Source organism: Electrophorus electricus, chromosome 7 (assembly GCF_013358815.1).
Source record: "Electrophorus electricus isolate fEleEle1 chromosome 7, fEleEle1.pri, whole genome shotgun sequence".
In the NCBI taxonomy this organism is placed as follows: Eukaryota; Metazoa; Chordata; class Actinopteri; order Gymnotiformes; family Gymnotidae; genus Electrophorus; species Electrophorus electricus.
Genome location: NC_049541.1, coordinates 2,521,351 through 2,548,850, shown reverse-complemented (window position 1 = coordinate 2,548,850; position 27,500 = coordinate 2,521,351). Strand labels below are relative to the sequence as shown.

General features: G+C 43.9%; 1 protein-coding gene across 1 annotated transcript in view; it reads right to left on the bottom strand.

The window, feature by feature from the left end:
- Nucleotides 1–4,514: 4,514 nt before the first annotated feature.
- Nucleotides 4,515–27,500, bottom strand: part of LOC113581938 (potassium/sodium hyperpolarization-activated cyclic nucleotide-gated channel 2-like) — a 43,351-nt gene continuing 20,365 nt past the window's right edge. Inside the window, exons 5-8 of the mRNA XM_035528432.1 lie at nt 20,184–20,330; nt 19,435–19,675; nt 6,416–6,580; nt 4,515–6,212 (exon numbers count right to left, since the gene is read on the bottom strand). Of these exons, the coding sequence (XP_035384325.1) occupies nt 5,248–6,212; nt 6,416–6,580; nt 19,435–19,675; nt 20,184–20,330 (1,518 nt within the window). The 3' untranslated portion in view covers nt 4,515–5,247. The remainder of the gene's footprint in view (nt 6,213–6,415; nt 6,581–19,434; nt 19,676–20,183; nt 20,331–27,500) is intronic.

Genomic DNA, 27,500 nt, shown 5'->3' with positions numbered 1-27,500 from the left:
AGAAAGGACCATTGCTCACTTCACACGGATCAACACTGCTTACGGATCGGCAAAGGTTTTCCCAGTGTAGGACAGGGCCTGACTGCTGCTAGTCTTCAGGAGTTATTCAGAACATCGGTGCTAATGAGGGGTGGGAGCAGCAAGTTAAATGCTTGTCGGAAGAGCGGGAGACAGAAGGGAAAGAGGGTGTTGCGAGAGTGCTGGGAATCTGAAGCCCTGTCAATCGACCTCCACAGGCGACAGATGACTAATATCTGCACAATGCAGGGTGTTGGAGAATGCTGCACGCACACACACACGCATGCAGACACCTAAACAGTGGAGACCAGCATCAGGAGTGCAGCAGAAAAGCTGCGACGCACAAGCCAACCTCCACCCCCTGAAACATCCTCCACCCTCACTCCACCCCACCCCACACCTCCAGCTGCTGCGCCTAGTGTTGCAGAGGTTTAGCAGTGCCCACTAAGCCTCAGATGGACCTGAATCCGCAGAAACGGACACGAAACCAGAGCCTTTTTTTTCTCCAGATGCCGAAGCAACTCTTAATCTGACCTTTAATCCTAATCTGACCCGGTGCAGGCCGGTACGCGAAGGCAGCAAATGAAGACAGAGAAGGGCCACTTTGATGAGAAAGCTGGTAGCTCTAATCGCAACACTCAGGAGCTTTTTGTCTTATCCAAGTCAGCTTGTTCTTGTGGAGATGTCTAAGCAGCATGCTAGCACTCAAGACCACGGGGATTGATGTTAACCATATGAACATTCAACATCCACACACACAGGAAGTGCTCATCTGTGTAAATGTTTCAATTCACATCTCTAGTTAGAACACACTGTCCTGCACTTTTTAATGATCACGTTAGAAAACAAGTCACTATCCAGGGAGGCCTTTGACCTCAGTAAAGCAATAGGCCTTCAGACCAACTGAAGCCTAATTAGGTGTGTGAAAGAGCATTTCATTGTGTCCATATTAACAAATTCCAATGAGAAAAAAAAAACAAAAAACACCTGCAATTCTCTGCACTTACTAATTGTTACAGTCTTCATCAAAAATATAGGATTTTTATGGTCAAACCTGAGGTGCTTTCCTTCTTTGTGTTTACTTAGAGAACTTCTGAAGAGGTCCTTTTGCATTTAAAAGAACGCCAAGCCGCCTTTCATGATGTCTACGGGCTGTGAGCGCCAAGACTGCTTCCGAGGCACTGCTGAGACCAGTGTCCATGGGGAGCCAGGCGTTATTTGGCACCTGCATGTCCCAGCACCTCAGCTCACCCCAGTGCACCATGGGTACAGAGAGCGCATGTCATTCATAGGTCTGGACAAACATGAATGTGCAAGTCATATGTCCCCACACGGGGGAGGATTATGCGGAGTTACTCATTTGTCATTTGCTAGCAGCTATATTGTACATTGAGTATATTGCAAGGTAAAAAAAAAAAAGAACACAGTTTGCAGTTATTCATAAAGAGAGCCACACACCACTAAAATAGACTATGTGGAAACTAGTTACACTAGGCACTAGGTATGTACAATTATACTGTGCATTGGGGCACGCTGTAATTATGAAAAACAAGAAAACACTTCTCATAACAGAATCAAGTACCCTGATTTACTAAGACATATACCAAGGCATCTTGCACCGTTTACATGCGGTACAGTGAAACAGGACCTTCTGGACAACGAATATTTGAATAATTGTTAATTGTCCATCAGTTGGTTCAGCCGCCATGTGGGGCAGCCATCTCTGCCTCGTGTGCTTGCGTCTGTACCTGGGAGAAACCACATTTTCGTCAGGGATTTGCAGTGGGTCACAGTCAATCAGAAAGGGTGTTGCTCAGAAGAATACTGCACCCGGAGATGCTAACATTGCTAACGGTAAGTCAGGAGGTGAGGTATGAATGAAATCACTCTAATTGGTTAGGGGGGAAGGGGGTGGACCACTGTGATAATAGGAGTTTTCTTCTGGTGTTGGTTATGGTCCCATGTTGGGATGTAGGGTTCCTGCAGGAATGGTGGAAGGGGGGGTATATGCCTGCATTGACTGTGACCACAGTCCTCTAAAGTCATTCCAGAAGAGCCACCAACAGCAGCTTAAGAAGGGCTTTCTCCATTACATGTGCGTTATTACAAAAATAAACTGTTCCATTCACTTACGGTAGTCCCAAAACTTGAAGTGAATCAATAGGTATTCAGTCATTTGGTTCAACTCACTTACAGTACAGTAACCAGAGCGGTCAGGATTTACTGTGTATGGTTATGATATGCAGGGGTAAAAAACACAGGAGGCCTTGAGCCACAGCACAGAGGTCAGCGTTGGCTACGTCGCTAAGCTCTGGCGATAGGAACAAGAAGCGGAGCAGAGCAGAACGTGTCGCTGGCGTGCGTGCATCGAGAGAACAGCGCAACGAATCAGAGATGGAGGCGCACGAAGGCCAGGCACCCCAAATCTCAGGATTCGTTTGATGAAATGATCGCGTCACTGCTGGCTAATGGCGGCGTCAGCTCAAGAGGGGCGGAACAACAGCACGTGAACCAGCACACGAGCCTGTGGCAGCTAACTGGAGACCACTCGTAAAAGACAAAGATCCAATCGGAACCAGTTACAAAGGAAAGAAAGAAAACTTGTCATGCAAGTAGATTAAAGGAAAAGTGACCAGGGTTGTGAAGATAACCGTGAGTTGGTATCAGCATGTTTACTGAGGAGAATTATGTTCATTTAACACACTGATTCGTCAGAAATCGACTCAGTGCAGACATTACGAATGTGGCGATTCATCGGTCTAGAGGATGCCCAGGGCATGCTGTGGACTCGTTCATGCGGTTTTAAATCCAAAACCTTAGCCTTTAGCATAGGGTGTCCATAGTAACACAAAGGGGGGGGGGGGGAGTTAGGAAGTATCTAATTAGCATAATTAAGGGCTGATCACCACGATAAACACTCAGCAAATACACACATTTTCCATTTTGCATTAATTAGTATGAGTCTATTTACATGGCAGTAATTGATATTCGCTTTGCTGTCATAATCATACATTCATAAAGGAAGATGCACCTGTTGCCATCTGAGCTCACTTTACTTGAGTGTCAGGTGCTTTCCACAGTTAACAGCCTCGCCCATTTTGATTTACAATATCATATGTACAACTGTCAATCCAGCTTCCAGTGAAAAAATTGCAGCAAGTAAATATGAAATAAGCAACTCTGTACTTTTCAGGTGACACATCTTTAAATGAACACAAACAGTGACCAAACAAAAGATCTGGTCAACGTCCATGACAGGCGCTTGGAAAATGCTCTCGTCAGCCAGATAAACGTGGTAAAAACTATCTTAGTTTCAGTAAAGTGCAGAACTTTGTAAATACTGGTTAACTTGTACAAATAATGCTTTTAAGTCAATGCAATAGAATGTCACAATCTACATTTTTGTACATGACAGAATACAAATATTGGACTTTTGTTTTCAGCTGCAAAAGTAAATAGATAAATAAATAAACAAGTAAGTAAATCAATCAATATATAGATAAATAGATAGGAAGATAGAGTCATGTTTGCTAAACTCCAGATGCATCAGCAAGTTTAACCCAAATTTAAAGGCATTAGTGGAATTACTGTATGTCTAGGAATGCCTCAGATTAAAATTTCATTATTGGAAAGTGTATTAATGCGGGACACTCCCACTTTAATGTTAATTATGAACTGTTAAATTTTTACTGTAAATGTATAAAGCTAAACTGTAAAGATTTTCCGCAAACATTTCCCCTTTAGAACTGCAAACCATTTCTTAGAGCCATAAAGCATTTTGGAATACTTTGGTATAAAGTATTCCTACAGCAGAAATGAAAGACAGAGACAGAAGGCAGGGTTAAAGTATTGCAGATTCAGAATACTATTGCATGGATAGATTTAGAACACAAAATATGCAGTCTTTTCCCCCAAACATATAAGGTCTTTGGGTTCTTCTTTCCTACATTATACTGCTACTGTTTCTGCCTCTTAACAGTGAGCCACTGGTCTAATAATTCTGTGACTCCTCCACAGGGGCTGTGGGGTGTTCCATTAAAAATGCCCAACAAAACAACACTTCAGCCTTACTGCTTTGTGGAGAAAACAGAACAGCAAATAACAACAAGCCAAATGCCTGCAACCACCCCCTCCCCACACACACACACACACAGACCACGTATATGGCTTCTACACACACACACACACACACACACACACACACACACTCATACACTTACACACACACACAGAGACCACGTATATGGCTTCTACACACACACACACTCACACACACAGACCACGTATATGGCTTCTACACACACACACACTCACACACACACACACACACACACACACTCACACACACACACACACACTCACACTCACACTCATACACTTACACACACACACAGAGACCACGTATATGGCTTCTACACACACACACACACACACACACAGACCACGTATATGGCTTCTACACACACACACACACACACACACACACACACACACACACACACAGAGACCACGTATATGGCTTCTACACTCAAGGCAGTTAAATAAATGGCGCTTCTTTTGTTTCTTTTTCGTTTGATTTACTCAGTTGACACAGACACAACCAAACCTTGTGTTCAAGCTCAACTTTGGTTTTTGAATAAATATGTTCTTCTTTCTTTTTAATATTTATCCTATTTACATATCGATGTAAGATCGACCAGCGGTCTATAATTCTTATTTTCACTGATATTTATGAAGTACATGAAGAACAGGTATTAGTTTGCTACAATTATAGCTTATATAGGGGAGAGGAACACTCAAAACACTTCTGCAAAGCATAAAAGGTTCATCATTGTCACGTGATGCAAGTCCCTGATTGTGGGCAAGTTGTAGCTCAGACCAGACTGCACTGCACAGACTCCAATGCTGTGGATGTACATACGCAGCAGTAACACACAACATTTCACCCTAACACTGTTCAAAACAAAGACGGCGAGGGAGGGGCTGGTAGCAGAATGCAAAAGTGACTGCATGAGTGGGCCAACTAAAAATATTCCCACTTCTTCCATCTAGTTACAGCAGCAACGTAATTATCTTGTAGTAACAGGTTTGTCTATGTCCTCTTTGATACCTATCATTAGCTATGCACCAGATACTCCACCTCTAGAAGGCTCTGGTGTGTAGAGAAAACCAAATCTGGGGAACAGAGTCTATTATGACTTACAATGACACAGCTCGCTGGTGTTTTGGTCAGAGGTTTGAGGACAGCCTGGATCTGGAAATGAAGTCTGTCTCAGGGAGGCTAACTATAGAACCTTTCTTGTGCAATACTGGGTCAAGAGGACTTGGTCCCACTCCCACTGCCCCGCCCACCCCTGGTGAAGTGCCCATAGGGGGCGGAGTTGAGGGGCACGAAGGCCCAGCCCCTGACACCTGGTGGGGCAACGCCATCCTCTGAGGCACGGCACTCCGTACTCCGGAGGGCCCGGGGACGCTAGGTTGTGTCACCTGCGGCATCCCGACGGAGATGGAAGAGACGTGGGTGGAGGGCGGCGTGCCGGGGTCCGCGGCCGGCGCGCCGTCCTGGGGCAGCGAGGGCTGCGATGCAGACAGGGCCCGGGCGTCCTGGCTCAGCTCGCCCCCGCGCTGCAGGGAGTGGGTGCTCTTGTGCGGCGTGGCCCGCGTTGGGCTGGGCACGTGGTGCTGGACGAGCGACAGCTGGGAACCTGTGCGCCCGCCCAAGGAGCCGCAGCCGTACTGAAAGGTCCGAGTGCCCGCCGCCGCCAGTGGGCTCTGCACGGGCGGGCTGGACGTGGTGGCCGAGCCGCAGGCCCCGATGTAGGACGGCTGGATGGGGGACGCCGACACAGGGCTGGAGAGGTTCTGGATCACCTGGAAGCGGCGGACCATGCGGGGTGATTGTATTGTGCCCGACCCAACCAGAGGCCCGGTCATCTGGGGGCAGAAACTCATGGCGACGGCCTGCTGGAGCGTGGCGATGGCAGACGCGCCCTGGCCCTGGCTCGGCCCGCCGAACATGCCGCTGGGGATGGACGGCGTCATGGACATCGCCCTCGGCCGCTGCAGGTCCACCAACTTCACCATCTCGCGATCATACTTCACGATCTCCTGGATCATCTCTTTCTCATAGTGGTTAAAGTCGTCTGAGCTGAGGTCATGCTGAACTTTGTGCATTAGGATGGAGTTCTTTTTGCCTGTGAGGGAGGGGCCAGACGTTGGATGACACGTTTACCTTCTCTTTCTGTCGACAGTAACCATTAACTTAATCATTAACTCTGCCATGCTTTCTAGAACACTCCTTGCTGTAACACACGTACTAGTATAATCCCTGCTATAACAGGGGAAAGGATGGGGTGTGGGTGTGTGTGTGTGTTTGTCTGGTGTGTGTGTTGGTCACCTAAGCGGTCGAGCCTGTCGATGGCGACGGTCTCGAAGGCTCTCCTCATCATGGGGTACTCCTCCAGCACCTCGTTGAAGTTGTCTACAGACAGCGAGTACAGACGACAGTACGTCTCGGCCTGAACACTCGCTGTGCGCCGGCCGCGTGTCAGCAGACAGATCTCTGACACGGAGAAAAACATATATGAAAACGCATCAAAAATATCTAGAAATATATTGAATAATCTACTTTAATGCTATAATCATCTCATAAGTAATAATAAATATATTATCTATATAAATACTTCTTCTCTGTAATGCACTATATAATTTCTTAACGTCATTCACAGGCTGCTGATTTAAGAACGTGATTAATGGACTCTTAGGACTCCAGTCAGGGCTGGCCGGCTGGGACCAGTCTGCATAAGATGATTGAAGCATTTGGAGGGTATTCCTTTTTTATAGTTTTCCATAACATTTTATAAAGTGCAAATTAATAAGTTAACTATGGTACATTTTCTATTAGCCAATGTATTGATTTACTGCTGTGTTTTGGTTGGGTGACTGGATTCATTTCCATTCATACATTTCTGCAATAGGAAACCACTCCATTGACCATATCCAATGACATGTACTGTCCCCTGATAGGGAAGTCATTTAATTGCCATATTTTGCAATGTAGTGGCTTTAACATTGTACTTTAATAAAATTTATTATTTTAATTAATTCAATAATAATTCAGTCTCAACTCGTGAAATACATGATTATTTCTTGTCTACCAAACATTAGAACATCACTCTTGACTCACAGACGTAATAACTAAGGGATGTTTTATTGATTAAGCAGAAATGGAAAACACATGCATAACAATCACTGACTAAGATTCTACTAATGACCAAAGGCATCGAATTCACTAGAAGCACTATAATAAACAAATGTAACAAAGCACTCGAGCCACAATGAATACAAATGATTTGTGGTGGACTAGCGTAGCTAACTAGGTTAATTAAAAAAGACCTGTGGGAATGACCAACCGGGCAATCTACGTATCAACCAAACAAAGACCAACAAAGTTAACTTATTAATCACGAGCTTCGTGGTGAACGAGCATGAGAAGTTTAACCAGAGCTCTCAGAGAAGGCAGAACTGGTGACGCAGCCAGAGGGAGAACTAATTTTAAGACTGAAGAGGCAGCGTCACAGATGAGAGGAATGAGTGAACTGATCCAATTTGCTGTATAAGCAATAAAGCCACTACTGATACCAACTGGTAGCGTAAAAAGGGAAATGCCTGTTCTTACGCCTTTCTGGCATGACCACGTAAAACCATTTGTGTGGCACTTTGGGAGTCTGAGCAAAAACCCACCCTGGCCAGAACAAAGTTTCAGCAGAGGGATAATCTGTAGTCTGTCTTCAGTTGGAAATTTTGGAACACTGACATGAAGACAGCTGTGGGCAGAGAAGAGCAGACGCACGTATCTCCGCACAGTAACAGTTGGCATCGTTACCCTGGCTACTGCGAAAGGTTAGACTGGTCAGGAAGGGGCAGTGGAGACTTACGGTGATGGCTATGACCTTCCTCTTATGTTGTAGAGCCGAGTTGCTAGTGACCTCGTTCTTTATTTGAGTGCTAAGATTTTGACTGTGTTGGTTGAGCTTGTTTAGTTTGGTGGCAAAATCCAAATTTGTTTGAGCTGAGAGAAGTGAACTAAAAGAAAGAAAGAGGAGAAAGGGGGAAAAGGTATGTATAATATTGCTGAGCAGGTCCTGATTCTCCAGAGGTGGTCCAATCAGTGGCAGCATGAAGGGGAACAAGAAGGGGAGGAATGAAGCTGATAGCTGGATTGTCTACTGCAGGCCTCGTTTCCCGGAGGTGCCAGACATTAGCATCCTGAGAACTTACCGTGGGACCTGCTCCACCGTCCATGGTCCAGCCAGGCTACTGAGAGACACCCAGGCTGTCAAGAGGTTTGCCCCCTTTAGGGAACAGGACACTAAAGCAATGCACTCTGTTACAGTACCGGGACCTAAGTCGATGCTTCCTTGACTATTGTGATGTATTGTGATATTGTGAATTATAAGGGTCAATTTTTCCCTTTTTCCTTTTCTTTTCATTTATCTTCAAAAGGATGTTTGTTATCTACTGACTAAGAGCAGGATGACTTTGAGTTTGATGTACTTTGATTTACTATCTACAGTAGAGTACAACTGATATTTAATGAACTCTGAAGTTTCTGTTTTGCATATTTTCTTAAATTCACTTTAAAGGTTCTCACTTATAGCTTGATACCTATATATTTTATATTAAATTGCTCAGAACAATCTCAGCTCCCACCATTAACAAAACTGAGAGGGCAGACTCCACAGACTCAGAAAATGCTCGAAGCATACCTCTACGCAATAAAATAAAAACTTTGTGAAGCATCACGCCAGCATGTGCGCTGACCACAATGGGCTACCTTCTAACTCCTTGAACTGGGCTGAAAGACCAATTATTCAACAATTATCAAGTGTAGCAATCATTCAGCACATAACCACACAATGGAGTCAGAGAGCTACATTTGTTGAGCTCACCTGTTTCCGAAAGACAGAGGAACTCTTTAGCACAAAGATAATTCACTTCATCACCATATGAGGGAGAACAGCATCACAGCTCCCAACTTCCCAAGAAGTCAGGCAAGCTTCTCCATCGCAGCTCAGCTGCAGTTTACATAAGCTTTGCAAGATGTGTTTTGCTACAGGAATGACAGGAGCGAAAAACCCCAGAGGGTCAGAAATGGACAGAACGGCCCGTCTAGTTTTCGGTAGTCACTTCGGTTGCTAGACTAAAAGTAATGAGATCTCATTCAACATCCCCACGGAGCCCATAAAGCTCTTTCCAGTGGAAACTGGTTCTTGCTCAAATCCAGGGCTTTCATGATAATTGCTATGTCCTCCTCAGGAATGGTTGAGAGTGCAACACGATCATTACAGATCTACTTGTTTAAATGGAAGTCACCTTTTGAATATATTTCGGTGAGATGTTGGTGCAAAACCATAGCCTCTTCTGTCCCACTGACTGCTTTCAGACAGTCGTCCACGTAAACATTTTGATGCGCAGTGTCGATGACTCTGGACACTCATTCTGATTGTCAACTGCTGTTTTCACAAAGCAACCATTAGGGGATGATACTGCACATATCTTTTGCATAAACACATGCACAAGCATCATGTGCTCTATCAGCCCCTTAGAGGTGACTCTGTTTGGCCACAAAAGAAACAGTAGAAAAATCTCCATTTGCTAGCTTGACCTGATGAAACATTGCTTCTGTATCAGTGATGAAGGCAACAGTACCTTGACAAAAACGAAGCAGAACAGCAAGCACTGCATTTGCTAAATCAGGGTCCTGGAGCAGCTCTGTATTCAAAGAGGTTCCACCGAATGTCACTGCACACTATGCGCTGTGCCCTTTTACAGAGGTGGTACACGCCATGGTGCGCCATGCACCATACTTTGTCCATTATTAGGCCCCAGTTCATTCTCAGGTATGGTGTCAGAATAAACCTTTTTCCAGAATATCTTTCATTATGGTCACTAAATGGTCGGCAGCAACACTGATATCTCACCATTCACCGAAATGACACCTGACTAATTAAATATCAGTTATGGCTCTGAACTGGTCACTTTACTACAAATTCTGAGGACATGCAGATTAAAAACAATCTTTATTATAAGAATGATGGCAGTAGTAATAAGGATAGTAGGAGTACTACTAATATTACTTCACTAAAATAAAGAAAATAAAAATAACAACAACAACAAAATATAGCCACAAGTGGGAGTTTCGGGTCCAAGCACAGTCTCGACAGTATAACATGAAGCAACGTAGACACAGAAACCACCGGCCATGGACACATGACATTCTGACTTTGTCCACTATTTCATGAAGATGCTGTTAAAAAGGTGGTTGTGGTTAGGTGACAATGAAATAAAGAGTTTTGATGAACTGGAAATTTGATTGAGGAGCTTGCTAAGTTAATAAACCTGTACAGCAATAGACATATACAAGTATTGATTGGGATATCCCCTGCCCTCCATTAAAACCTGTCATTAAAGGTTTTTAAATGTATACAATAGCAGTTTGCATTTAATGTGAAAAGCTGGTGATTGAGTTTTTGATGATGGTCTAAGATTGAAGTGTTCAGTGCTACTCTATTTGTTTGTTGCACCACACTGCAAGTAGTGTATGCCTTAGCACTAGTGTTAACGTGTGGAAGTAACTTCCAGTAACTGTTACACCTGGTTAGTTGTGACGGGACTGAGTGAAAGGCTATATGCATGTATCTGGTTACATCACATCTGTGAATATTTTTGTTAAAACACCCTGTCTCTTTGCAACCAAGACAGGTCAATGCACAAACTTGCATGTTGAATCTAATGTGAAATGGTGGTGAATTTCAGAGTTTAGTTTTTGGTGATGATATATAAACAACAGAACTGCACTGTGCTGCTGTAATATCCTGCATTAATTATAGGATAACATAACTGCAAGCACACTTGGGTAGCCCTGTTTACTGTGCTGTTCTATATAGTATTTCATTAAACTTCATTAACTGTTACACTGTATCAAATATATTCATACAAACAAGACTTACTGGCGGGACGTTTTTGTGAACAAGTATCTGAAGGTTGAGCCATGCAGTTTAAATTTATACTCCTTTTATCAAAAATATCTAATTCTAATACATAATTCAGTTTAACGTGTAGCAATACTCTGAAGAGTTAATAAGGTGACATAGCTATTGTACTGGGTGGTCACCTTGTATACAGTTGTATACAGTAAACAGCTTTGTTCTTTGCAATTATTGTTAAAATATTGCATTCGAGTAACTGTTATTTTGAATAATATTGACACATATCAAGCAAACTTCAAATTAAAGTTGTGACGTATTGTGTGAAGTTCAGTTGTGAGTGTATTAAGTGAGTGAAAGCATATGTATATGTAAAGACTGAATATAGTTCTAGTTATGCTACAGACTCTGTGACCACACACACTGGAAAGATGATAAATAAGTAAGAAGCCAAATGTCAGTTTGATTGTGTGTGAGTGTTTGATAAAGAGAGAGAGAGAGAGAGAGCAAGAGTGTTTAGGTGAACCCAACAGTTAGGTAGGGTGTGTGTGTGTGTGTGTGTGTGTGTGTGTCTGTTTGTGTGTGTATGCGTGCTAGTGAGTTTTTGAGTATTTGGTGCTGCTATATAAAAGCTAAGTACAATACTGTGCTGTGCTGTGCTAAAGGCCTGTGCTGATTATATGATTCAATGACTGCAAGTAATTCATGTTTAAAACTTACAAAGTGGCATGTTCAGCCCTTAACCTTCTGAATCTGATATCAATGTACAACATTGTTCTCTCATGACAAGTATGTCTGTAAATTTCTGTGTGGATGTGAACCACTTTTTCTGACTTCTTATCGTTTAGGTTTTTAAACACAAGCCCTGTGATTAAAGACAAAGTAGGTAATTGTCTACTGTAGCGCCTTCCGATGTCATAAGTGGCTCAAACTCCACAGGCAACATCAGACTATCATTATATCTGTCTGTAAATTTCGGTGTTGATGTGACTCGCTGTTCCTCACTTCTGGCTATTTAGGTATGAAAACACAGGGCTTACAATTCTAAGCAAAATGGGTCATTCTGCACTGAAGAGCCTCCTGGCAAAAGATTTGCCTCAAACTTTGCAATTTTCCTCAGAATGGTAGTGTGAATATAAATTTGACTAGTACCCATATGTGATACTGGTACACTTTTGATGTGTTGCAGTCACATACAGTCAAAAAGTATTTAGTTATTTAGTTTCAGACTCTAAAGATTATTTCAAGACCTGATTTGATGTGATTGAATGAAAATCCTAGGACTCGTTTGAAATGTGCAAATTTTATATTCTTAATGAATGTGGCAAAACTAAACATTTATGAAAGGCACCTGCAATTTCACAATTGTTTGGACTCCTGCAAAGATTCAAGTCCAAGTTTGTATTGCCAAGTGAAACTATGTAGGAGATATACTGGAATGTCTAGTATAGCTCCATTCAGTGGTCAATTCCCTTGAAACTTGACTATGTCTGAGAGAATGCATACATGACCATACCATTCAAGTTACATTTGGATTGACCAATGCTAAGCCTATGAAATGTGTACTGAAATCTGATTGGCTGATGCCATATAGTATATAGATATAGTATCCCTGTTGTAGGTCCTGCTCCATACATGCATATAGATGTTTCACATTAATTGGACAATCTGGGTATGTGTGACAGTTTCTTCCCTGTTATAGCACCCCCTAGTTAAGCAGGTGCACGAAGATGGTGGACTTGCCCCATACACATATGGGGCACATCTCTGTAAAGTTTGGTGTCATTGAATTGAAGCGTTCATGAGTTTGAGCTGTTTATGTTCAGTTTTTGCAGCGGAATCTCTGCCCCTTGATTTGATTGGCATATGGAAACTAAACAACATAGAACTCTCCAGATCTTTTTGATAATTATTAAACTTCAGACTTTTGTGTCTGGATACCAGATTTATGTAGGTTTGGTGAAAATCCTAGGACTAGTTCATGCTCAAAAATGTATGTGAGTTTGTATATTATGCAAATGACCTCAAAATCAAAGTGGGCAGAGGTTATGGGTTCTTGAGGCTTTTTTGTAGACTGGAAGACTAGTAATGACTGGAAAAAAGAATATTGTCTGTATGACATACAGTATAGGAGTAACGGACTGGAATGCGTTTGAATGCACTGAAGAAGAAGAAGAAGAAGAAGAAGAAGAAGAAGAAGAAGAAGAAGAAGAAGAAGAAGAAGAAGAAGAAGAAGAAGAAGAAGAAGAAGAAGAAGAAGAAGAAGAAGAAGAAGAAGAAGAAGAAGAAGAAGAAGAAGAAGAAGAAGAAGAAGAAGAAGAAGAAGAAGAAGAAGAAGAAGAAGAAGAAGAAGAAGAAGAAGAAGAAGAAGAAGAAGAAGAAGAAGAAGAAGAAGAAGAAGAAGAAGAAGAAGAAGAAGAAGAAGAAGAAGAAGAAGAAGAAGAAGAAGAAGAAGAAGAAGAAGAAGAAGAAGAAGAAGAAGAAGAAGAAGAAGAAGAAGAAGAAGAAGAAGAAGAATCCTAACATGAAAGGGCTCCAAGCAGGGTCACATCCCATCCGAACAGACACAGAGAAAATACTGTTCAATTAATTTGAGAAGGATCTAGATAGTACTTCATGAAGAAGCCATGGAAGATCAGGTGTAATGGAGAATATGTCACAGGACACTCCCATGTGGGGGCGTAAAAGTGGTACGGTCTGCCGCGTGCAGGGGGGGTTCACCCATGTTTGTAGCCACACCCCCGTGAAGGGACGCAACTGTATGGGGTTAAGTGTTAGTGTGTGTCTGTCTATTTAAACCCCCGTCAGTGTGTGGGTCATCCTTGGGCATTGTATGTTTGTTAGCGTCTGAATGTAATACCCATTATCATGTTTGTCTAGCCTGTGTTAAATGTTAAAGTCGTTAGTGTTAAGTGTGTCCGTGTGTATCGTTAATGTTATTTGTGAGTGCCACCATCATCTTTATGTTTTTGTATCATTAAATGTTTCACTTCGTCGAGAGTCTGTGTGTCCCGCTCCACGCCCTTCGGCACTTGGGCATTCGTTACAGAATAGGTGTATCTGTATTTCCTTAACTCAGCCACACAGTGGTGACAGAAGGTTACTTTTTCCCAAGATTTCTCACAATTGGCAGCAAGGTGTGGTCACAGTCCACCCGGGATCTCATGAAGAACTATACAAGTATTGACGTATCATCTAGTAAAACCCACTAAGGGATGCTTGGGGCCCAGAGTCACTACCGCCAGTTTAAATTCTGACACAATGTAAGACCACGCTAAATAGTATCCTGAAAACAGTTTGGTATGCTAGTAACACACTTTACCAAAAAGCAACTCCAGATAGTTTCCAGCTCAATTTTTGGCGATTCCCACTTTTCACAGAATTATTTTAGGCTACTTAATACACACTAGATATCCTACTGAGGGCCCTCTTTCAACTGGCAGAAATTCACATTACTGGATTAATGGTAATGCATATCTCAGAAGTGCAGCATGCATTAATCTGAGTCCAGAACTATGCAATATGTACACAGCTGTAACACAATCTGTTGCCACACAATATACTCAATAAGTAACTTGTTTATCAGCACATACACCTGACCCATGACCACACAACACAACCACATTTTAACCATGGCATAAATTTGATTACAGGATTTTGTTCAAGAGGCTAATTCAAGTGATATTCTAAAATTTAGTAGCGATTTCCATATCCTCACACAAAGCACCATAATATGTAGTGGTTTTAACAATCACAGTTAATAAGGTTAAATGGGGCACCACCATGATTAACAGAGAAAATGTATTCATTTTAATTAATTCAATAATGAATAATAATTCAGTCTCAACTCATGAAATATGTGATTATTTCTTGTCTACCAAACATTAGAACATCACTCTTGACTCACAGACGTAATAACTAAGGGATGTTTTATTGATTAAGCAGAAATGGAAAACACATGCATAACAATCACTGACTAAGATTCTACTAATGACCAAAGGCATCGAATTCACTAGAAGCACTATAATAAACAAATGTAACAAAGCACTCGAGCCACAATGAACGTCTCCGATCTGGTTTTAATCAGTACAGCTGTTGACTAATCTCTCCCTTACTACCCTCCTATTACCCTCCTACCCTACTTACTACCCTCCTTTTACCCTCCTACCCTACTATTCTACATGTTTGTCTTCTTTCTGCCTGTTTTACAGACCTTGTGTCCTGCCCCACCCCTGGACGCCTTTGGGGCCCTGCCTTGTACTTTTGACCTTGGACCGACCTGACCAAGATTACCAGCTAACTCCCCTCTTACAATCTGCAATCTGAAACTGGATTCTACAATCTTTTCAAAGCGGTTTTCGACCGTCCTGCTGATGGAAAGGATCCAGGAACCATTTGGCGTGAAAGGCGGCAAGGGAAATGCGCAGGTTCTGTGTATGCCAGAGAATTCCGTACAGTTGCCGCTGGTTGTGGCTGGAGCGATACAGCACTGAGAACTGCGTTTAGTTGCGGACTCTCTTCGGAGCTCGGTTGCCAAGGAGACTCGGACACGCTATCTGAACCCATTCAGCTCGCCATTACTGTGGATAATCTCCGACACACTCATAGACCCTTGCAAACACCAACATACACCACGGCCCAACATACTTCCCATTCAGAGAACCCTGTAAGTGAACCTAGCAAAGTTCCCGAACCTATGAAGCTGGGTCGCTCACCTGTCACTTCCTAGGAATGAGTTTGATACCTCCCTAGTGGATGAAGTCTTTACTGCATCGCAGATGGCCATTGCCATGATCGATGCCCTAACTGTCTCCTTAGAGCAAGTGAGAGGAAATCAACATCCACAACCCACGTAAGAACGTTATTACTGTTGCACATTAACAATCATCATCTTACTCTGTCTGTTGTTATTTCCACCAATAGTAACTGTGTTTCTCTCACTGCTTTGGTTGACTCTGGAGCAGCAGGCAATTTTTTAGATTAAAGGTTAGCTACACTTACCTTACACCCCCTTTATGTGTTAATTTCCCTAATGGCCAACCTACTGGTGAAGGTGTTATTAGAAACCAAACTGTGCCAGTCACTCTTAAGGTTGGCCTATTTCATAGTGAGTTGATTCAATTCATGCTTCTACCAATGTCTCTTGACTCTATTATACTAGGCTTTCCCTGGATATCTGCCTATGACCATAGCATTTCTTGGTACACCACCGAACTGACATCCTGGAGTAAACACTGTTTCCAACTGTATGTCCTTGACAAACCTCGCCACTACTATAGAAAGCCCTGAGTCCTCAAATTGACAGTCCATCCCATTAGACCATAAGAAGGCCACTGAACCTCCATCCCACCGACCTTGGGGCTGTCCAGTGGAACTCCTTCCTGGGGCTCCTCTACCATGGAGAGCTGAACCCTACTCACTTAGGAGGCTTAGACTTAAAGGAGGCTGCTATGGAGGCTTATGTTTCTGAGGCACTTCAACACAGATTTATTCCACCCTCCACATCTCCAGTAGCTGACAGATTTTTCTTTATAGGGAAAAAGGGAGGAGGATTAAGACCCTGCATTGAGTACTGGGCCCTCAATAAAGTGACTGTGAAATGCTCCTCCCTTCTTCGCCTCAATTCTTTGACCCATGAACATAATCTAGGAGCCATAATCTTCACATTACACCTGTGTAGCGCGTACAATCTCATACGCATATGTGAAGGTGACAAGTGAAAGACCGCCTTCATAACATCATGCGGACACTATGAGTACCTAGTCATGCCTTATGGTCTGTCCAATAGCCCCTCTGTTTTCAAGGCATTTATGGATTAAATCATTCAGGACACGGTAGGCAGATTCCTGACTGTTTATATTGATGAGCTCCGTATAGTTTCTCGGTAAGAAGCAGAACATTTGGAACATGTAACAGCCATCCTGACACATCTCAGACAACATCATCTGTTTGCCAAAGCAGAGAAAAATGTGAATTCCACTGTGAATCTGTCACTTTTCTAGGTTGCACCATCAAACCAGGCAACATATCCATGAACCCGGATAAAGGATCAGTGGTCTTGAATTGGCCTAAACCCTCCATGATCAAAGAAGTACAATGATTCTTAGAGTTTGCCAGTTTTAATAAGGGGGTTTGGTACTCTGCTTCCCTTACTGATCTTCTCAAGAACCAGGACAGTAGGTGGACTATGACTGCTAACCAAACTTTCCAAACCTTGAAAGAAGCCTTCACTTCACCACCTGTCCTCCACCAGCCTGACCCTTCTCTGCCCTTTATCCTAGAGGTCGATGCATCAGAAGTAGGAATAGGGGCTGTCTTGTCCCAGAGACAAGGCACTCCACCACATTGTACCCCTGCGCATTCTACTCAAAGAAACTACAAGCAGTCGAGAGGAATTATGACGTAGCAAATTGGGAGCTTCTCACCATCAAACTAGCCCTGGAACAGTGGAGACACTGGTGGAGACACTTTGTACCAGACTGAGAACTGAGTCAAACTTTCCAGGTATGCATTGGTTCATGCATATTCAATAACCTTTGTCAAAGTTTCATCATTTATCAAAGTTTCATCATTTATAGCATTTAACTGACACTTTTATCCAAAGTGACTTACAATCATGGCTGGGTACAACTTGAGCAATTGAGGGTTCACGGTCTTGCTCAGGGGCAAAACAGCAGCAACCTAGCAGTGGTGGGGCTTGAATAACAATCCTCCGATTACTAGTACCTTAACCACTAAGCTACCACTGTCCTGCTCATCAGAGAGCTAATTCGTAGTCCACCTTCACTACAGCTACAACAGGGCTGATCTTGTCAGAGACCAAAGTGTTGTAGAACAGCTTGTCTATGTTAAAACCACTAGCCACTGTGAAAGTAGCCTCTGTCACCATTCAGACTGTTCCCTGCCTCTTCTGGATCGGTTCTGGATCAACGTATGCCGACTCCAGTATACTCTACGTGGGAGGCTACGGCTGTTATCACTCCACTCGCTCACTCCTTGCAGGGAGGAATCCATCAAGGAAAGAGGCAACAGATCAAAGCATTTCAATCAGAGACATGAGCGCAAATTAACGCCCACACGCAAACTCACACACATACTATGACCTACAATATTACTGTAATGTAATGTAATGGCATACCTATACATAGACCTAACCTTGACTTAAACCCTGTTATTATTTTTAAATAGAAGCAGCATCAATAGACCCCTACAATGTCCATTTTTTGATAGTCATGTTTATGAACATTTACATTTTACTCATTTAGCAGATGCTCTTATCCAGAGAAACTAGCCATTTTTGATCATGTTACCTGGGTAGGCTAGGTAACACACACACACACACACACACAGATTGCCTTGCATCTAGTTTATGCGTCTCTGGTGTTTTGCATTGCCCCTGAGACTACTACTATGACTTGAAAGGGAACCGACTTCTGTGCTGCTCCTGCCCCTGACGATCTTTCTCCCAGACCACGCTCAGGATCGGCGGTGCCCGGCTCCCCGGGGGAGGCCCTTTCTACCACCCCTTTGAACTCTGGCTACAGAAGGCACCGGTTTGGGACGTGACCTTTTCCAAGGTCATGCGGAGGTTGGGGGCAGACATTGGGAGTGCAGAGTCATCCAGAATCGCAAAGAGCAGGGGGATCGTGTTTCACTGTTCAGCTTCGCCACACATACTTTCTTTACGCACGTCTTAGAATTACGGGAAAAATAAATAAATGTCGAAGCTCCAGATCTCTACAATTCCATTTTGGCACTAGGAACATTTTTGAGGACAAAAAAATAAATAGATGGGTTTTTTTAAAGCATAGAACTCAGCTTCGAGTATCGCATTCACCTTCTATCCTGGGAACCATTTCATAGTCAAATCAGTTCTCACAAAGAAACATCTTACTGATCTGTTGCAGTTTGATTCCTGAATACATTACTAAAGGGCCAGTGTTGTTGCTCTAGATGAAGGCTTCTAGTTGAAATACTAGTGACTGAAAGGTCACCCTAATGCACCTCCAGCTTGGGGCAAAAGTTCAGCATTTGCGCAGAGTGCCCTCAACAAAGAACCCGGTAACTGAAGGCATGTATTTGCCATTTGATCTGAGTCTGATTAGACACACAAGCATGTCAGCGAGGCACTGGTCGGCTGTCTAAAACTGTCCATGCTGTTGTCAAAAAACCAACAGAGGGTACTTGAGATGAGCTATCACGTTGTATCACTCGGCACGAAAGATACTGTTTAGCGTTTAAATATTCCGCTCGTTTAAATGTAGTTCGATCCTGAAGAGATGCTGGAAGTGAGGAGATCAATCAACCGTCTTAAATCTCACTCCAAATGTTAAATTATTTAATCTGAATGTGACCAATTTAATAAGGCTTGACCTGAACCTCATCTAGGCACTGATAAACAGATCAGATGAAAAACAGGCGATCGCACCTCCGAAATAGGAGCCGTCAGAAAGCTTCATTCCCAAGGTTCCTTTGGTGAGGACATTGACCACGCCGTGTTGAATGAAGTACATCTTCTTGCCGATGGTGCCCTCGCGGATGATGTAGTCCCTGGGCTGGAAGACCTCGAACCGTAGCTTGGTCAGCATGGCTGTGACGAAGTTGGGCTCAGCGTTGGCAAACAGCGGCATGGAGGCCACGAGCTTACGGCAGTTGAAGTTCACGATTTCCTAAAAGAGGTTGAGGGACATTTAGACCATGATGGGGGTGTCACACGTACTCTTAGTGAAAGCCATTCTCACCACGCCTCAATGCTAGGGTCTATTCTAGAAACACATCAGTGTAGCCACAGAAAATGCTGACAAGGTGTTTAAATGTAGTATTTCCACACACAGGGTTTGTAATACAATCCAAACACAAACACACACACACACACATATATTCCCGAGGATAGAGTGGAGAGAGAGAAGCCGTAGCAGGCTGTGCGAGGCATGTGGTTTACAGTGACACAGATTGCTTTGTACAGCATTACACATTTCATTGTCAGCATCTATTTATTGTTTTGGAAAGTGAGAAGAGAACATGGACAATGGTAGGAGCCCCTGGGGCCTGTTTTTCCATGGAAGTTTACTCACACACACACACACACACACACACACACACACACACACACACACACAAACACACACACAAACACACACACACACACACACACACACACACACATCTCTGTCTCACCTCTCGGAGTGGTTCGTTCAGCTCCTCCAGAATGCTCTCCTCATCGAACATCTTGCCCTGGTAACGGTGCTCGTAGTAGTCATGGATCTTTTGTCGGAAGTCCGCCGGAAGTTTGTGGAAGGACATGTACTGTTCTACTTGTTTGTACTGGGGGAGTGAATGTGAAACACATGTGTTAAAGGAACTCTCTCTCTCTCACACTCTCACACACACATACCTGTCATACCTGTTTAAGCAACTGTGTTATACTATTGTGGAACAATTTTGCGGAATAACGTTGTAGACCAAATACAAAGGTGTGTGGTTAAAATCCCATCACAGTCAGATGTAGTGGTTGATTTATCATATATGACCAAGTCATAACCTGCGCGATTGTGTCTGCACACGCTGATCCCAGACCAGCTCGTAAGCTTCCCAGAGTATTCACCAGCGCCAGCAGCACTCCTAGTGTGAAGATTAACATTACAGTGGCATTATGACTAGTGCCATTAAGTTACTCTCCCCTTTATCAAGCCAAGTCAATCAATGGTTATTACGTGGTTGAATAGAGAGCTGGGGTGTGCTAGCTCAATACCTCCTGGGCTGATTGATGGCTTGATAAAGGTATATGTGTTCTGTAGTTGACTCAATGGAGGAACAGACAGAAAAACACAGACAGAGGGGGGGAGGATGACACAGAGAGAGAGAGAGAGAGAGAGAGAGAGAGAGAGAGAGAGAGAGAGAGAGAGAGAGAGAGAGAGAGGGAGAGAGAGGGAGAGAGAGAGAGATATTCTTCTACATGAAAGCCACTGACATGCACTGATTGCCCTTCTGTGTGACGTCAAACAGACCAGCCACCCCATCTCCCTCCTCATTTAGAACGGACGTAATTCGGATTGGAAAGTAAGGAGTAAGTGAACCGTCTAGTGCCCTGATGGCGTCGGGACAATACATCATTTTCTGCAAGGCTTCCATTTCTTTAGGGATTACAGTCTTAGCAGATGATTCAGGTCTCTCTGCACAGCAGTACCGATGGGCAGGAAGGACACTTTAACTAGTGCTGTCCCGTTGGCAGGAAGAATGGCAGCTAACGGCCGACCCCACTACTAACGTCTCCACTGGCGAAGATGTAGGACGCACTCGGCTCTGAAAAGAAAATGCTGCCCTTCCCTGTGCAAGGGAACCGGTGCAGAGGGCCAAGCTGTGAGGAGCCAGGCAGGACATGCAGAGTGCTCCATCTCAGCGTGCTGGAGCACACAGGGCACAGGGGCTCGCCCCCGCAACCTCCCGACCTGACATGCTGACAGGGGCCTGCCTGCAACAGTGCTGCTCAGGGACTCAGGTACCAACACACACACACACACACACAGGGGGAAATCCACCTGATGCTCAGTTGTTATTATACCAAGCCGTGGCATGATGCAAAAAGTATGGCATCACCCAGACTTAAAGTGGTGCACTTTAGTACTAAACCTTTGCTTCTCCTTAACATCCTTACTAAACACCATCCCACTCTACCCCTTAACATCCTTACTAAACACCATCTCACTCTACCCCTTAACATCCTTACTAAACACCATCCCACTCTACTCCTTAACATCCTTACTAAACACCATCCCACTATACCCCTTAACATATTTACTAAACACCATCCCACCCTACCCATTAACATCCTTACTAAACACCATCTCACTCTACCCCTTAACATCCTTACTAAACACCATCCCACTCTACCCCTTAACATCCTTACTAAACACCATCCCACTCTACCCCTTAACATCCTTACTAAACACCATCTCACTATACCCCTTAACATCCTTACTAAACACCATCCCACTCTACCCCTTAACATCCTTACTAAACACCATCCCACTCTACCCCTTAACATCCTTACTAAACACCATCCCACTCTACCCCTTAACATCCTTACTAAACACCATCCCACTCTACTCCTTAACATCCTTACTAAACACCATCCCACTCTACCCCTTAACATCCTTACTAAACACCATCTCACTATACCCCTTAACATCCTTACTAAACACCATCCCACTCTACCCCTTAACATCCTTACTAAACACCATCACACTATACCCCTTAACATATTTACTAAACACCATCCCACTATACCCCTTAACATCCTTACTAAACACCATCCCACTCTACTCCTTAACATCCTTACTAAACACCATCCCACTCTACCCCTTAACATCCTTACTAAACACCATCCCACTCTACCCCTTAACATCCTTACTAAACACCATCCCACTCTATCCCTTAACATCCTTACTAAACACCATCCCACTATACCCCTTAACATCCTTACTAAACACCATCCCACTCTACCCCTTAACATCCTTACTAAACACCATCTCACTATACCCCTTAACATCCTTACTAAACACCATCCCACTCTACCCCTTAACATCCTTACTAAACACCATCTCACTATACCCCTTAACATCCTTACTAAACACCATCCCACTCTACCCCTTAACATCCTTACTAAACACCATCCCACTCTACTCCTTAACATCCTTACTAAACACCATCCCACTCTACCCCTTAACATCCTTACTAAACACCATCCCACTATACCCCTTAACATCCTTACTAAACACCATCCCACTCTACTCCTTAACATCCTCACTAAACACCATCCCACTCTACTCCTTAACATCCTTACTAAACACCATCCCACTATACCCCTTAACATCCTTACTAAACACCATCCCACTCTACCCCTTAACATCCTTACTAAACACCATCCCACTCTACCCCTTAACATCCTTGCTAAACACCATCCCACTCTACTCCTTAACATCCTTACTAAACACCATCCCACTCTACCCCTTAACATCCTTACTAAACACCATCCCACTCTACCCCTTAACATCCTTACTAAACACCATCCCACTATACCCCTTAACATCCTTACTAAACACCATCCCACTCTACTCCTTAACATCCTCACTAAACACCATCCCACTCTACTCCTTAACATCCTTACTAAACACCATCCCACTATACCCCTTAACATCCTTACTAAACACCATCCCACTCTACCCCTTAACATCCTTACTAAACACCATCCCACTATACCCCTTAACATCCTTACTAAACACCATCCCACTCTACTCCTTAACATCCTCACTAAACACCATCCCACTCTACTCCTTAACATCCTTACTAAACACCATCCCACTATACCCCTTAACATCCTTACTAAACACCATCCCACTCTACCCCTTAACATCCTTACTAAACACCATCCCACTATACCCCTTAACATCCTCACTAAACACCATCCCACTCTACTCCTTAACATCCTTACTAAACACCATCCCACTCTACCCCTTAACATCCTTACTAAACACCATCCCACTATACCCCTTAACATCCTCACTAAACACCATCCCACTCTACTCCTTATCATCCTTACTAAACACCATCCCACTCTACCCCTTAACATCCTTACTAAACACCATCCCACTATACCCCTTAACATCCTTACTAAACACCATCCCACTCTACTCCTTAACATCCTTACTAAACACCATCCCACTCTACTCCTTATCATCCTTACTAAACACCATCCCACTCTACCCCTTAACATATTTACTAAACACCATCCCACTATTCCCATTAACATCCTTACTAAACACCATCCCACTCTACTCCTTATCATCCTTACTAAACACCATCCCACTCTACTCCTTATCATCCTTACTAAACACCATCCCACTCTACCCCTTAACATCCTTACTAAACACCATCCCACTATACCCCTTAACATCCTTACTAAACACCATCCCACTCTACTCCTTATCATCCTTACTAAACACCATCCCACTCTACCCCTTAACATCCTTACTAAACACCATCCCACTCTACCCCTTAACATATTTACTAAACACCATCCCACTATTCCCATTAACATCCTTACTAAACACGACCCCACTATACCCCTTAACATCCTTACTACACACCATCCCACAATTCCCATTAACATCCTCACTAAACACCATCCCAGTATTTCCATTAACATCCTTATAAACACGTTTCCACTATTCCCATTAACATCCTTATAAACACGTTTCCACTATTCCCATTAACATCCTTATAAACACGTTTCTACTATTCCCATTAACATCCTTATAAACACGTTTCTACTATTCCCATTAACATCCTTATAAACACGTTTCCACTATTCCCATTAACATCCTTATAAACACATTTCCACTCTTCCCATTAACATCCTTATAAACACGTTTCCACTATTCCCATTAACATCAGTATAGTTTGTGGTTCTACTTGTATATCTGTAGCTTTTCTTCTCCATTTATCTTTCTGTTAGATGTCTAATAAATATTAGTGATGTTTACAGTTCTGTTTCTGATGGCAGTAATGCTGGAATTTCGCTCAAGATCAAAGTTCTCTCTCTCTCTATCTATCTATCTATCTATCTATCTATCTATCTATCTATCTATCTATCTATCTATCTATCTATCTATCTATCTCTATCACATCATGTCTGTGCAGTGGCACATCATCACCACACTAAAACCTCCAACTGCCATGTTTAAGGCTCAGATCCAGCAAACATGCTAACAAGTCCAGCACCAGTGGTGAGACGTTTGTAGCCTTTGTTTCAAGCACCATTAACTAGGGACCACTGGGACAGACAGGGACTCTAAACCCTGCCCCTGTCTCACACAGAGAGACAGTTGCAGTTCTGTAGCTCACCGCTAAGTTTTCATTTGTCAGTCTATTTCTAAGTACAGATTTGTCTGATAGAGGTGTCAAACTAATCTCTTAAGACCACATACATCGGCCATTTTATTAGGAACACTTCCCTAAACTACCATGCCTGATCTGAGAACACTCTGCTAACGTTTTTTTAGTGGTCGCATAACTTCTCTTGACTGCATATCTGTAGGTGAAAGGTCACTGCACACCTGTAACACGCACCTAGCAAACAGGTGTACGGAATGAAGTGTCCGGAGTGTGTTGGTGCAAGGTAGGCATTTCTAATAACGGGGTCAGGGAGTGCGTGCGTGTGTGTGGGTGAAGACGCTACTTATGTGACCTGTTGTGTGACACCAAACAATGCCTTGAGCCGTATGCAGCATAACAAACTCAGCCTCGTGCAGAGCACCGTGTGTCAAGTGTGTTGAATGTGTCAAGCTCCGGTGACTGCCACATCAGATGCCTCGAAGCAGCAAAAAGAGCCACGGTAAAGCTGACCCTGGAACAGTAGAGCCCTGGCACTGACAGGCCACTGACCACTAAGAGATGAGCACCATGGAAGAATAATGGGTCTGTGAAAGAGAGAAAGCAGAGGGGTGTCGGAAAAACCCCCATGGTGACCTTCTCTGCTGGCTCCAGCTCTGTCTGTGAAGACAGAGAAAGCGAGAGAGAAGAGGGGATGAGGTATAGAAGAGAGGGAGATGGAGAAAAGAGCGAAAGAGTCGCAGGACAGGAGTGGCCGTGGAGCCAAGGGCGTCTGGGTGTGAATAATTGAGAGGAGGAAGGATCCCCGCCGCTGTGAGCGTCAATCTCCTCTTCCTCAGGCATGACACCCCCCCACCCACCCACCCCCCCCACCCCCCACACCCCCCACACCCAACACCCACCCCAATGCTGAGCCCTAACTGAGGCACGCATGCGTGCGGTGGCATCTAACCAGAAGCCAAACGTTCGGAGAAAGCTGGCACTCACCGAGTGCGTGAAAAAGCCGCATGATGGAAATCCAAGTGGTGAAAATCATGTTGCCTACATTTATTCCCTTAAAAAAGGCTGAGATATCATTTGGAAAATGTCACAGAAGTATAAACGTAATCATACTAAGTCATAATCATAACAAGTTATTAATATGTAACAATAATGCATGACTGGGTTTTGTCCTAGGTCTTTAGCCTGTGTGCAAGACTGTCAGCAGGGAATCTGCCACCTGAGGTCCTTCAGTGAACCTAGCTCCGTGGTTAAGAGGCTTGACTAGTAATCAGAAGGTTGCTGGTTCAAGCCCCGCCACTGTTGGGCCCCTGAGCAAGACCCTCAACCCTCCAGTTGCAGTCATAATTGTAAGTTGCTTTGGATAAAAGTTGCAGATAAATGAACCTGTAACAAACACACCATGAGGCCTAAGACTTGTCATGAGCACAGCGTGTGTGTGCACATGCAAGCCTCTTCTTTCCTGTTTGTTTGTGGCAAAGATATACAATCCCTCCCCTCACTGAGCAGTTTAGATTCGCTGCATGCCATCCCTCTAACACCACGCTGATCCGCGTTTAAAGAGTCCAACTCCTGCAGCGCAACACCTCACTTCAACCGTTGTGCAGCAGCTCAGTGGAAAAACACAGAAAGCAGCATTCCTGAACAACAAGGACTGCGTGCGCACACCCTTTTCTGTTGCTCCTGTCGCAGTGCCCTCCTGCTGAAAGCAGCGTTTGTCTAAATTGAGGTTTGGAACCACGGCACCTTACAGCACACGGCAGGGGAGGGGAGGAGGGGAGGAGAGGAGGGGAGGAGAGGAGAAGTGGGGTGATGTTTAATTCATCCGTCTGACTGGGGCTGAAATCGGTTCATTATATTACTGAGCACAGTTTTAGCTGCGGGCACCCGGGCTGAGCTAAAGCCAGCCTGCCCCGAAGCCGCTCCCCACCTGCGCCAGGTCAGCAAGGGCAACAGAGATGGCCTAGCCTAGGCGTGTGCTAGCAGCCTCTGTGGAAAACCAGCTAAGGACCTAAAACAGAGCTCGTGTTTAGAACACAAAATACGGCAGTGAGCCAGTATCAATAACAGACAGGATTTTTCTGGTGGGCAATAGTTAGTTTGTGACGTTGCCTGTAGATCGTGATATTGCTGGACCTGTATCGTCGCGCTTACGCTAAACACCGCAGTGGTGTGCACAGGGAGTCGGGATTCTGCAGCATCTGGGCGCAGAAGAATCAAGAGTGTTTTTTTAGATGAGGACAAACAGGGTTTTTTGTTGTTGTTGTTTTATACAGTTTTTGCCACAAAAGAAGAGAAAAAAAGGCCCTGAACTGTTCTACAGATCAGACCACAAACTGTCCAGAAGGCAGAAAGCCTTTTTTGTAAGTGCTTTTAAAAATTTGTAAAGGTTGTGCTAGACGAACATCATCCGGGTCATGGCACCGGCACAACAGTAATAACCCTGGTGAAAACCACCACAGGGCTGCGTGTCTTGGATGCTGACCACATTATGTGCTGCAGCGTGCCAGTATGCATGTGCTGGACCCATTGGGTGCATCTCCTTTTGATATTCCGAAGGTATTTTTATCTGCGAAGACAAGCCACCCGAGTCGCGCTCGAGTA